General features: G+C 47.3%; 1 protein-coding gene and 1 long non-coding RNA gene across 2 annotated transcripts in view; both read right to left on the bottom strand.

The window, feature by feature from the left end:
* ZNF638 (zinc finger protein 638) overlaps positions 1-9797 on the bottom strand; it is a 46533-nt gene extending 36736 nt beyond the window's left edge. Inside the window, exons 1-3 of the mRNA XM_035896593.1 lie at positions 8291-9797; positions 1877-1938; positions 1563-1601 (exon numbers count right to left, since the gene is read on the bottom strand). Coding sequence (XP_035752486.1) covers positions 1563-1601; positions 1877-1938; positions 8291-9706 — 1517 coding nt within the window. The 5' untranslated portion in view covers positions 9707-9797. The remainder of the gene's footprint in view (positions 1-1562; positions 1602-1876; positions 1939-8290) is intronic.
* Positions 9798-9823: 26 nt separating this feature from the next.
* LOC118452521 overlaps positions 9824-12243 on the bottom strand; it is a 5990-nt gene continuing 3570 nt past the window's right edge. Inside the window, exon 3 of the long non-coding RNA XR_004842320.1 lies at positions 9824-9908. This is a non-coding gene — a long non-coding RNA (uncharacterized LOC118452521). The remainder of the gene's footprint in view (positions 9909-12243) is intronic.

Below are 12243 nucleotides of genomic sequence, written 5' to 3'. Positions count from 1 at the left end.
CAGGGGCTGGAAGGGGCTGCCCAGGGAAGGGGTCGAGTCCCCAGCCCGGGGGGGATTTAACAGCCGGGCAGAGGCGGTGCTGAGGGCCAGGGTTTGGGGGTGGACAGGTACAGCTGGACTCGATGATCTTATGGATCTTTTCCAACCAAGTGGCTCTCTGATCTCACCATGTTACTGAATTAGCAAATTTCAAACATTGTTAAAAATCCATATAAACCCCGTTATTCCCATGCCCAGTACAAATGTTTGACCATATGAACAAACCAGTGTAATTTATAAAAAGCAAACATTGCGAAGTGATTTACCAGAGCAGTAACGGCACGTAGCAAGCTCATCAGCCTTGCCCCGAGGCTGCACCCAGCAGCTCAGGACATCTGCGATCACCCAGAGCCTACAGCTGCATTCTAACTCTCCCCGCTGGGGACGGGCTGTCATCAGGAAGGATTTAAGAAAGCACCACCCTAAAAGACAACTCTTGCCCCACCTGCAAGCACAGAAGACCCCTCACGTGCAAAAAGTGCTCTTAAACACTTCTCCAGTTAAGAGCAATTTCCTCTGCCTGCATTGCATAGAACATCAGCAGCGCTCAACACCAATTTCAGTTTGAGGGCTTAAAATATCACTGTTCTCTTAATGGGAGTTTCAGAAGTCTGTTATATTTCTCTCTCTAAACTTTTCCTTCTCCCTCTTTATTAACATGGAGGGACCTCAGGTGCACTCTCCCAATTAACCTGACCTACAGATCCAGCCTTTCAACTTTTAATTTTTTTTTAAACTGAAGAGTGAGCTTCTCGGGAAGTGTGTCCAACTCATTAACAGACAGTCACAGGAAAACCTAGCACAAATTGAAGCCCCGTCGTTCCTATCTGTACGCAAGTTGAAATACATACAAACATCAAACCAGTAAAATAATCCAATCCTGCTGAGATTCAAGTAGAATTAGTCCACGGGGTGTGTTTTAAAAAAAAAAAGTAGTAAACAGCCTAATTTTTAAGGACAGGACAGCCATGAGTTCATCAATTCCAGTGTTTCTTCAAGCTGTGCTCACGTAGCTCCCCAAGGGATCTACGGACAGCAGAGCCTGTGAATAGGAGCTGGCGCCAGCACGCCCATCGTCAGGTTTCCAGCTGCAAACAAGAGTGGTTTAAGTGGAAAAGAGATTAAGTCTAAAAGTCAGGAATCACTCATGGGGCTTAATCAGTGACCTCACGCTGGTCAGTCTGCTCGGTTACCATTACAGCACATCCAGTAACTCCGGACTAACCGAGGCACGGTCAGGAGCAGGGCTCAAGGGCAGCTTGTGGACAGTATCAGGATCCAGACTCTCCTACAGGCTCTACTCTCATCCTTGTGAGAGAATTTTAGACACTAAGCCACTCACATTACTAAACAAGTGTTGGACAAACCCCACAAGAACACCCCATCAATTCTACGACAACCACATGGCACTACTAATACTAACAGGGCTTGCCCGGGAGCAGACCAGGAAAATCAGCTGCATTAACTGCCCCGCTTGTGACAGCAACAAATTTAAAAACAACGGGTAATCAAAAAGCAGTTACCTCTTTGAAGACTGCACCTCGGGGTTCCAGTCAGGGTACCTGTTAAAATGTTAAAAATACGACCGTCAGCGCAAAAGCTGCATTTGCCATCCCAACACAGCTTTTGCTCACATGCAGAAACGTTCCCGTTCAGGACTCCGGAAGCACCAAGTGTCGGTTCATCTCTTACCCTGATGGTCCAAGGCCAAGTCAGAAGAGCGCTCGGACACAGGCAATCCTCGTTACGGAAGCCTGACGAGTACATTTTCACAGACTACGTGCATGCACAGAAAACGCTTTTTACACTACGTGAGGTTTTTAAACAGATTCCTTACTGTTGGCGTAACTGGCGGCAGCTTTCAATGTGAGAAGGAGTGTTCTGATGCAGAATCCAGTCCTAATTGGAGAGAAGACATCCAGAGACGTTCGATTAGTGTGTAAAACGCTCGCGTGTGGCCACAGTTTCTAGTTATGTCTTGTCGTATTTTACCTTCCATCACATTTTACCGAGCAAACCATCTTGTGCCAAGGTCTAATTTCTCACTTCAAATCATTACTTTTTATGCAGAAGATGAAAATACTTAAAGATTATCAAAGGCTCTTAAAGAACACAAAGGGATCTACACGGAAGTTGAACAAAACACATCGTATTAAATGAATCTGTTACTTCCAGCACCACACTGGGTTGTTGTCACCACACCTCCCATGCAAAAGGTTGATCCAACAGCCGGCTACGTTAAAAGAAAGAAAACTATTAGCAGTCTTCAGATTGTCAGACCAGTGACCACAAACACCACAAAGCAAGCTGAGGAAAGCACAGAACCCGACACAACATGGTAACTTTAAGCCAAAGATCATCTCGACAGAGGCATGGCTTCTCACGCCTTAAGCTCCACAACATCCACTCCTAATAACGTTACAACTAAAGGTCAGTCAAAAAGCCTGATGAAATTTTTCTCGCGCACACAGATTTTTTTTTTTTTGGTGTTAAAAAAAAACTTAACGAAAGTTTTACTTGGGAATAACTGATGGGTTAAGCCTGAGACAAACCCAGAAGTACAATACAAGCCCTCAATCTTAAAAAATACTTAAGCACGGGTTTAACCATAAACACAGAATCAGTCCCCAGCACGGGAAAGTATGCCTGAAGCCTGTATTCCAGTATTATTATGGAGAAAGTAAACTGACCTGCTAGGGAAAGCAACTGCCGCAGATGGTTTGCTATGGAGAAGGGCTATTGCAGGGCCTGAAGCTGTAAGCTACATCATGCATCACCAATGTCATTATTAAGCGGCCTTAAAAAGCCCCAACTTCTACCTGCTTTAGTAGTTTAAAATGGGTAACAAGGGCTGAGGGAGGCACCGGCCAGGCAAGGCTGGGAGAGGACACGTCGCTTGTGCCAAGCGCACGCTGGCTGATAACGCACAAGATGGTAAAATGCGCAGCTGGCAGTATCAAACCCTCGCGTTCACCGACAGAAACGCTGAACGCACTGGTTAAAAGAAAAGCTGGTGATGGTTTACTAAAAGCCTACAAAGTGGAAGAACTAACGTGACGAGGGCACAGCTCGTTTGGGGCATTTTGGCAACACAGAGGTGTGGTGAGAACGGCCGTTCCTTGCACTTACCGCGTCAGCCTACCGACACCAGAGCCCATTACAGGACAGCTGCCCAAGCCGTTTGTACTCCACATACAAAACCCAGGGCTTTTAAAGAAATTAAAGTACATTTTAAGCACAAGACTTCTTATAATTCCCTGAAGAAAGAGATATACTGGTCAACCAACCTCAGAAAGGCATTGAAAGGTTCTACTGTGTCCATAAAAACACTCTGACCGTTCCAATAAAGTCAGAAAAATAATTCTCAGAAGACCCTCTGCAGTAATCTCGCCAGTTGAGCCAAAGCGTACCAAGAGTTGAAGAGCAGACCGATAAAGCAGCCTGCGGCTGTAGAACTGCACGCAGGGTGAACACACGGCATGCACACCAGTAAGGAACAAGCAATTCACCATTATACACTTCCCCCCTTTTTTTCCCCCCCCCCCCCCCCCCCGATAACATGCCATCGCTAAGCTACCCCGTTCTTCAGAATGCTGTTTTCTAGAGTCTTCGAGCCCTAGACGGGAAAAAGCAAAACCATTACTCAAGGGCTGAAGCAAATTAGCTTGTGGAAACGAAAGGAAATGGGGCTTCAAGTATTCCCCTTCCGTGGTCCCAATGGAAGAAAGCGCGCACAGTGTCCGCGAGGGCTGAGGGAGGCCATTTTGCTTCCAAGCGTCTTTAGCTACCGGTCCAACGAGCATTAACGAGACTGGCAGGCCTACAAAGAGATATTCTCCTCCCTAACAAACACAACATTCTTCTCTTCTTCAAGACTTCATTATGCCAATGCCCTCTTGCATTTCAGAGAATTACAGGAGTCTCGATTTACGCATATTCCTCCTCTTTGATAAATTCCTTGACCTTCTCAGTCTTCTGAAATATTCCACTCCTTCTGGCAAGTCTGGCCCCAAAGACAGATCCTTCCCGCCACAGAACAGGATCCCTTCCAGCACGAGTGCTCCGAGGTGTCCTGGCACGGGTAAGGACTTGCCGGCAGTTTCTTACAGCACTGCTGCTCCACAGCCCGGCACCCCCCGGGGACAAGCACCTTTGGTATCCGATTCCCTGCCACCGGCAGATCTCCTGCGACTTGTGGATCACCACCAGAAGGGTCCTGAAGAAGCAGCTGACGGAGCGTAGCGTCTCCAGTCTCCAAACTCGCCTCTTCTGCCAACAAGATAGCAGTAACGCGCAGGGATAGCACCGGCGCCTGTTCGTGCTGGCTTCGCAGCAAGGTGTTGCGTAGGAAAACCAGGAGTAAAATGGTGTAGACCCCATTTTGGCCCCTTACTTCAGCAAAGGAATCGTAACTGCAATTCTCTGAGGAAGACACCGAGTCCTCATGGCTTCACGCAACCTCAAGCCCAAGAAGACATCACCCTCACTTTAAATCTATTTAAGCTAGAAAACAAAAACTGTAATACACTGTAAACATGATCCCTTGTGCTGGCAATATTGCAAATCTGCTTGGTTCCAACAGTGACATGTGTTTCAAGGCAGAGAAATCGCAATTTATTATTCCAATACAGCCACAACTTCACATTGAAAATGAAGCCACTCTGTGAAATATTTATAAAATGTTTCCATATACGTTGGGGGTTTTGTAAATATATTTGGAGAAGACAACACTGAGGTGAGGTTCCATCTAACTAGGGGCAGGACTGGGCTCTCTTCCCTGAAAAAATGTTGCAGCAAGTCACCTTAGCACCAATTAATTTTCCAATTTAGCTTTTTAAAGCTCAGAAAGCCCACCTCTCTTACATATCTTTTCCTCTAGCACACTGTTGCACACAGCCAACCCTGACAAAGCTACAGAAACCTTCCTAACACCAGAGAAAATAGGGACAAATCCTCCCCTGATGCCGCTCCAACAGCGGCTAGCTTGCAGCGCCACGGTGATCATCATTTACCACAACTCCACGATACTTCCGACTGTGCAGCTGGAAGACATTTTAACTTCTGGCTGCCGAACAGCGTATTGGCAAAAAACCCCACCTTCAAATACCCGTACACAGTGCTTCAGAAGAGGTGTTCAGGGTTCTTCTCAGACCACAGAAGATCTAGAAGATCCATTTACCTGCTTAGCTGTGTGACAGAACAGAACCCTGCGGTTTGGTATACTGCAGACATCTCAACCCCATCTTCAGCCCCGATCTCATCAGGCCTCATGAATTAAAGCAAGTTAGATGCTTAAGAAGACAGACCTACAGAGAGACCTGATCGGCTGCTTTGGGCAGCAGCAGAAGCATTTTCTACTCCAAGCCACAACCCCGCCAGCGTTTCACTGCATTTATGGGAGAGCCACGTCGAAAGAAGACGGGGGATGCAGCTCAGATGATGCAAATATGACGTGCTAGCCGCCGATGGTCACTGCAGCGTCGGAGGCAGACTGCCTCTGCAGGGGCAGGCGTGGGGTCTCACATCCAGCCATAACCCTGTTGTTTTAATAAACTAGTGCCAGGTAACGCACTTGGATCCTCTTCCAACAGGCAACGGAGCTTCTGCTTCAACCTCAGCAAGAAAATGAATCCTCGACGAGTTTGTACTTCGGTACAAGACTGGATGAGAAGAATCTCCCAAAAAGACAGCTCATCACCGTGAATAATCTGAACTCAAAATCTGTCATTTTAACATCATTGAAACTTCGCTTTTCATATATCTGCTATCTTCAAGCGCTGGATAAAGACGTTTGCCTCAGTCGGTATCTTTTGTAATCTTCACCCATTCTTTTTTCGCATTATTCATTTTGCTTGCCTACTTCCTTTCTGATTTAAAACCATGGAATGGTTTGGGTTGGGAAAGCCCTTTAAGCTCCCCCAGCCCAACCACCCCCCTACCCCTGCCATCCCACCCCCAAACCCTGGCCCTCAGCACCGCCTCTGCCCGGCTGTTAGATCCCCCCAGGGCTGGGGACTCGACCCCTTCCCTGGGCAGCCCCTTCCAGTGCCTGACAGCCCTTGCAGGAAGGGATTTTTCCTAAAGTCCAATCTAAGACTTGCCAGCTGACATCCGTTCCTAACCCAGCATTCTCAAACTGCTCGTCACAACTCAGTACTACACACCAGGAATCATCACATCTAATCACTTTGACCCAGAACAGCCCTGAAGATCCAGTTCATCCCCAGGCATGCTGGGGAGACCCACAGGTTCATCTGGCTCACCCAGCACCCATGGTGTGCACCAGGGGACAACGGCTAGGGAGGTGCGTAACGGAACAGAGCCACTTCCCTGGCCCACGCCTCCAGCCATCTGCTCATCAAAGCCTTCTCGAGCCGCCAGAGGGTCACTGCAGAGCGCCTGAAGGGTTGTCTTCCACAAACTTGTTCTTTTTCAACTAAGATTTCGCAACATCGGGGCAAAGAGCGTCTACGCCCTGTGTGAAACAACCATTTCCTAGCACAAGCCATACCAGACGTGACCATCGGTTTCCACTGCATCGTTTCCCCATGGCTCCTCCTTCCGTTTCCAACGGTGCCGTTTCGTGTGCTTCCTCTCTGACACCCAGCGCAACTTCCAGGACAAAAAACCTGAACGTCTGGGTCATCTTGAACCGTGCGACTGAGACAAAGATGACAACTTTGTGAAGCCCAACTGTAAAACTGAAAGTAAGAGGAGTTCTTCACTCTTAGCATTCACAAATACACAAGACTGACATTTCTTCACACAAACTTTTATTATTTTTTTTTTTGCAATTAAAAAAACCTCAAACCTAACTCTTGGAGTTATTTTGCAACACTGTTGTCCAAACATGGCTTGCCCCATGAGGTCTCCAAACAGTCTGAACTGCCCGTGCAGCAGCAGGTGTACGTCAACAAAAAAAAAACCCACTCAAAATAAAGTTTTATATATATAAAAGTTAATAATAGCAGCAGCCATGACAGGGAGAAAAGGTTGCGTAGTGGCGGTCGGATGAGAGCGGCTGGGGAACGCCCTAGTGCCATTAGGAGAAGACGTTATGACCTTTCATCTCCCCAGAAAACTTCATAGCCAATTCCTCGAGAAGTACTTTTAGTAAAAACATTCGATTAACGTTAGGAAGCACCAGTAAGCAAGCGACTGGAGAATTCACATGGGAACAGATCACACTTTTCCAGAGTGCGTTGTCCATTTATTAACACAAATTGGTGGCCCTGCTCAATTTTACACGTTTTTATTTTAAAACCCAACTTCCCTTTAAGTTTTCAAGTCTGCCCAAACAGCTGCGCTCCTCCCCGGCCTTCAGTGCTCCCAGCGTAAAAGTTTATTGAGAATTTATTTCTATTCCGAAGCCCCTAATGCAGCTGCCACCACCTGAACCATTCATTCACTTCTGTAACACAACCACAATCTCGCACGATTTTGCCCAGCTGCGGGAAGCACTCCCCCACAGGCCTCCCACACGTCTGCCGAGGAGGATTTCAAATTTAAACACACAAAACTAAGAATGAATTACTCAATTTTTTAAAATTACATTCTCCTGTATTTTTGACACATCAAGCCTAGGGCTTTCAAGAAAAATCCACAGCTTTCAGAACGCTTTTCTCTCCCCCAGTAGTTACCAGTTCCTTCCTTCCTTTTTTGTTTTCTCCTTCGAGAACTGAAACTGTTATTTGCTTCATAGCCGAGAGCTCAGTCAGATGAATGGAAGCATTTTGCGTGTCCCTCAGAGCTGGTCTTCAGTCTCTGGAACAGTCAATGTCACACAGACCGCATTTGGAAGATTAAATTTTTGCAGATAAATAGGCTGCTCTGTCTTAACGCAGACTTTGCAGGAGGGGGGCTGCGTACACCAACACCTACCCTACCGAGACTCAGCACACAAGTTTTGCACACGTTTTAGTCACCCAGGTGACGTTTAGTATTTTACTCCACCAATAAAGGGTTTGTTTTCTCATTTGAAACCCGCTGCAGAAGACATAAATGATTTTTAATATTTAAAGAAATAAAAATCAACGTGCATGGCAACTTGGAAATGCAATCTGGAACAGAGCACATGTTACAAGAATTTACTGGCACTGTCTCTAGCGTTTCGAAATCTGCACGCAAGCACTCAAACTGGCGAACAGCATGACAATTCATTTAATGCACAGTAAAAAATTAGTTCAGAAAACAGTGCAGCAGGTAAGAGGCCGAGTACAAGTTTATGCAATAATCTTTGAGAGACACTCACCTTCATATGAGTGCATTCAATGTTACACAGAGAACACATATGTGGGAATATTCTTGGAGACGTGGCATAGTAGTCATTCATCATCGACGGAGTGGGCAAGCGTTTTATCTTCTGGGCATCGGCCTGCAGAAACGCTGGAAGCCACGATGCTTTCACAATACCGAAAGGCGATTTAATCGGCCCCTCAGCCTGCGTCTGGAAGGGCTTCTGTCCGGCTCCCGCGCCGCTCTGGGCGGTGGGCTGGCTCGTCCCAGATTCGTGCTGAATCCTTTCATGCTGGCTTACAGCTGCGAGAAGTTCAGCCGAAAAGGGCGGTTGGGTCATGGGCGGCATTACGTGCTGGGCCATGGGCTGCTGGACAAAAGGCGGCATGACAGGCGGCATCATGGGCTGGGCCAAGGGTGGCATCATGGGTGGCATCATGGGCGGCATGACAGGCGGTATCACAGGCTGGGATACAGATTTCACCACGGGGAGGGCAGCGGGCGTTGCACACAACGCAGACACCTTTCCCGGAGTCTCAGCTGGAAAAAACGATCGAGTATTTGAGGAATCATTCTGGAACCCCGTCGGCTTTATTAAATCTTCAGCTGGGAACACCGGATTACACGTCACGCTCGGCGGTGGGACGCCCATTGCCACGTTCTGCTCTCGTTGGAAGTTTTCCCTGTTCTCTCCGCTCGATGCTTCAGGGTTATAGACACGTGATTCCAGAGGATCTTCGGTCAGCGCTTCAGGGTTATAAGCACGCACTTCCAGAGGATCTTCCGTGTAACCGTATTTGCTCGCGTGCCCGTAATCAATCACTTTACTCTTGACTGCTGCACCGCTCGTACCACCAATCGTTTCTTCCGCTCTGCTCTGAGAATGTAAGCCAGATAAAGGATGACCCATCTTGCGAATCCGTATTTCTCTTAAGATGAGCGGCATGTTTTCAGGCGTTAACTGGTCATCTGGATAGCGACTGAGCTCCTCCAAGTCTTCATTAGACAGCCCGAAACTCGCTAAAATGCTGGAAGCGCTTTCTGGTGTGTAGCGGTTCTGGGCATTTGAGTTCTGCTCCGAGATCCGTGCCGAGGCCGATGGCTTTTGTCCAGTTGTCCCAGCTGAGCACGGGCTGCTATCCCAGCAACTTGTGCGAGGCTCTCCCTTCTGCTCCTGGTGTAGGTTTGTCTTCTCCTTCACCCGCCTCGGATCAGTCCTGTGCAGAGTTACCCGAACGTTTATCCTCTGCGAACCCGTCCACTGAAACGTTTCCTGTCCCGAAAATCGTTGTGACATTCCTTGAGGTGTTCCAGGTGCAGGCTTTCTCTGAAGACCTGCTGCGCCTCCTCCCCTAAAGGATCCCGGAGGCTTTGTGCCGGATGGATTAGGTCCTCTCGGCCTCTGAGGCAAAGTTCCTCTAGGGCTAAACATTGCGTTTTTCAGAAACGCCTGATTTAACCAAGCATAAGGAGGTGCAGAACCGTTGGTAGCAACTGAGGTCAATTGCTGAAGAGCCAACTGGGTCTTAATTTGTGCAAGCTGTAAAGGAGGAGGGCCCAACAGAAGTGGGCTTGCAATGCCAAGGTTCAAGGAATTCACAAGTGGTGCGAAACTTTCCAAGAATAACACAAAGCTGAAAGTTAAAAGACAAGTATTAGATTATTTTATCTTTTCACCTACTTTACACAGTGGATTCTATAACCGGTGAGAAAAAAACAACTGACATCACAAACCAGTGTTTTAATGACAGTTTAAACAGTATTTTTGAATTCAAAATTCTGTTGAACAAAACCATTTTCTTTCCCTGGGTAAAATCTTAATATGCAGCCAATAGATAACAGATCATTAAGTAAATGAGCTTCACCCAGCAAGTTCAATGTCACAAATAACACACCTAGTGACGACACTCTTTTTTTTAACAGCATTTTCTAAAACTTGGCAGTTCGGTTCTGAGTGACGACATTGCTTGGATTTATGTACAATTAGAGCTGTTTTATGAGCAATAAGCCAAAATATTAAAACCCCCTCCAGATGTCTAGGAGGCATGAACTGTAGGTGGAACCATTACGCAGAGAATTCAAAGCGGTCACAGCTTGGATGTCAAGGCATGGCGGGATGGATCTGAAGGCAGCAGAACAGTTTTCAGGAGGAACACTCCCATCACCACTCTCGTGGGTGAACTACAACACCCTGAAAGCATTCACAGGGTGTGACAATATTTTAATTCCGTGGCCAGAAAATTCCCATTTCCCAGATGTTAAAGGCAAGATCTTACACAGAAACAACCGTAAACAGAAAGGTGTGAAGTCATACAAAAACTGAAACTATCTAGATACAAGCATGAAAGAAGGACAACGGCAATGGGAGCTGCCATCTTTTACTGAAACCACTGGAACTCAATCCTGTCAGGCAGCAGCAGAACGTGCAAACGGAGGGAGAGTAAGACAAAGCGCTGCTCACGCTAACAACAAACAAAATACCACCGGTTTCTGGAAGCACGTTCTTGTAGCATGCTCAAAGCAGGGCACCTCATCTGCCCCGCTCTGCCTGCATTTACAGCGCCCCAAAGCTGCACAGCAGAGGATCCCAAAATCACAGAATGATAGGATCATTCAGGTTGGAAAAGACCTTTAGGATCATCAAGTCACCAAGATGTCCTCACTCCACCCCTTGTCAGTCTGCCATCTCCCAAAAGCAGACACTCAGCTGCTTTAATTCTTCTCGCAGCGATCCATTAGCTCTGAATGAGTTTTACCAGCAGATTTTCACTCAGCGTAACTATTAACACGGCTTGCGGACGTGCCCAGTTATTTCTGAACTCGCAGGCCGGATTTCTGCAGCATGGAGGCTCTTGTCTCACACCAACACCAACTCCATCACAGGTTTTGTTTTCAAACCTCACTTGAGTTGACCCTAAACAAAAGCGTTTCAAGTAAACGGAGGTGCCTCTCTCCTGCCTGTCACCTGTAAGGACTGAAGTTCTGACGTTTGAGAACCGCAACTCAAAGAATAAAAACTACACACAGCTATAGCTCGAGAGGTGAACCATGCACAAGCTGCAGGAAATTTGGGGTTTTACAGCCGAATTCCTGTAACTTGTTACCATCTGGATGTTAAGCACTCTTGTTAAGTTCTGTTAACAATTATTTTAACTAAGCATCAACTGAAGTTGGGCCAAGAAGAAGCAGTAGCTACCGAAACATTACCCATCCCTCTTCTCCTTACAAAAACATGGGAAGCCATCATAAAGAGAAGATTCCCACCGGACAACAATCCCAGAGCTCTGGCCTCTAATCCAGGACTCCTTACCCCATACCCCTCCTCCCTCAACGAATTAAATCATATTTGAATGGGAACCGCACGTTGGGCCGAGTTTGTTCACGACCATTTCAAACAGACTATTAAGCAAACATCCACAAAGAAAGCTCTTGCCTTGCAGCTTTGCTCTCATCGCTGGAGGGCAAAGAAACCTCTCAGCACGTTAATTTGGAAACTCTTTGGAGAGAGAACAGTATCAAAGCCACCCATAATGAGAACAAGGAAGGATAAATCAGTAGAGCACATTTTTCAGATAAGGATGCTGGGCTGCAAACCTTAGTTCAGTGGATTAGGAAACTCCCAAGGGGTCTGGTCAGGAGGAAAGCAGAACTTCCACGGGAAGAATTTTTACCACTCAGTCAGAGATTTCCAGGTGGCGTGGCCCACCCAAGTCACCAGCGCGCTGCCATCAGGCGCGCTCCCACAGCGGTTTCCCCAACCACTGCCACGAGTCGAGCGCCTCTACAAACCTCTTGCCAGAGCCCACGGGCCATCAGGGTGACCCGGGAATCGGCAGGTAGGAAAAGCCGACCAGCACAGGGCACAGTCAGACAGCTATCGGAACGCCACGACGAGAGGTCGTCTGGTTTATGACCATTTTGAAAGCCATCGCTCCAGCCAACGCCTAAGGTACACGGCCGTGTTCAGCA

This window comes from Egretta garzetta, unplaced genomic scaffold, assembly GCF_000687185.1.
Source record: "Egretta garzetta isolate BGI_Z169 unplaced genomic scaffold, ASM68718v1 scaffold506, whole genome shotgun sequence".
Classification (NCBI taxonomy): Eukaryota; Metazoa; Chordata; class Aves; order Pelecaniformes; family Ardeidae; genus Egretta; species Egretta garzetta.
Note: the sequence above shows the minus strand (reverse complement) of the source record. Positions and strands in the feature narration are given on the sequence as shown.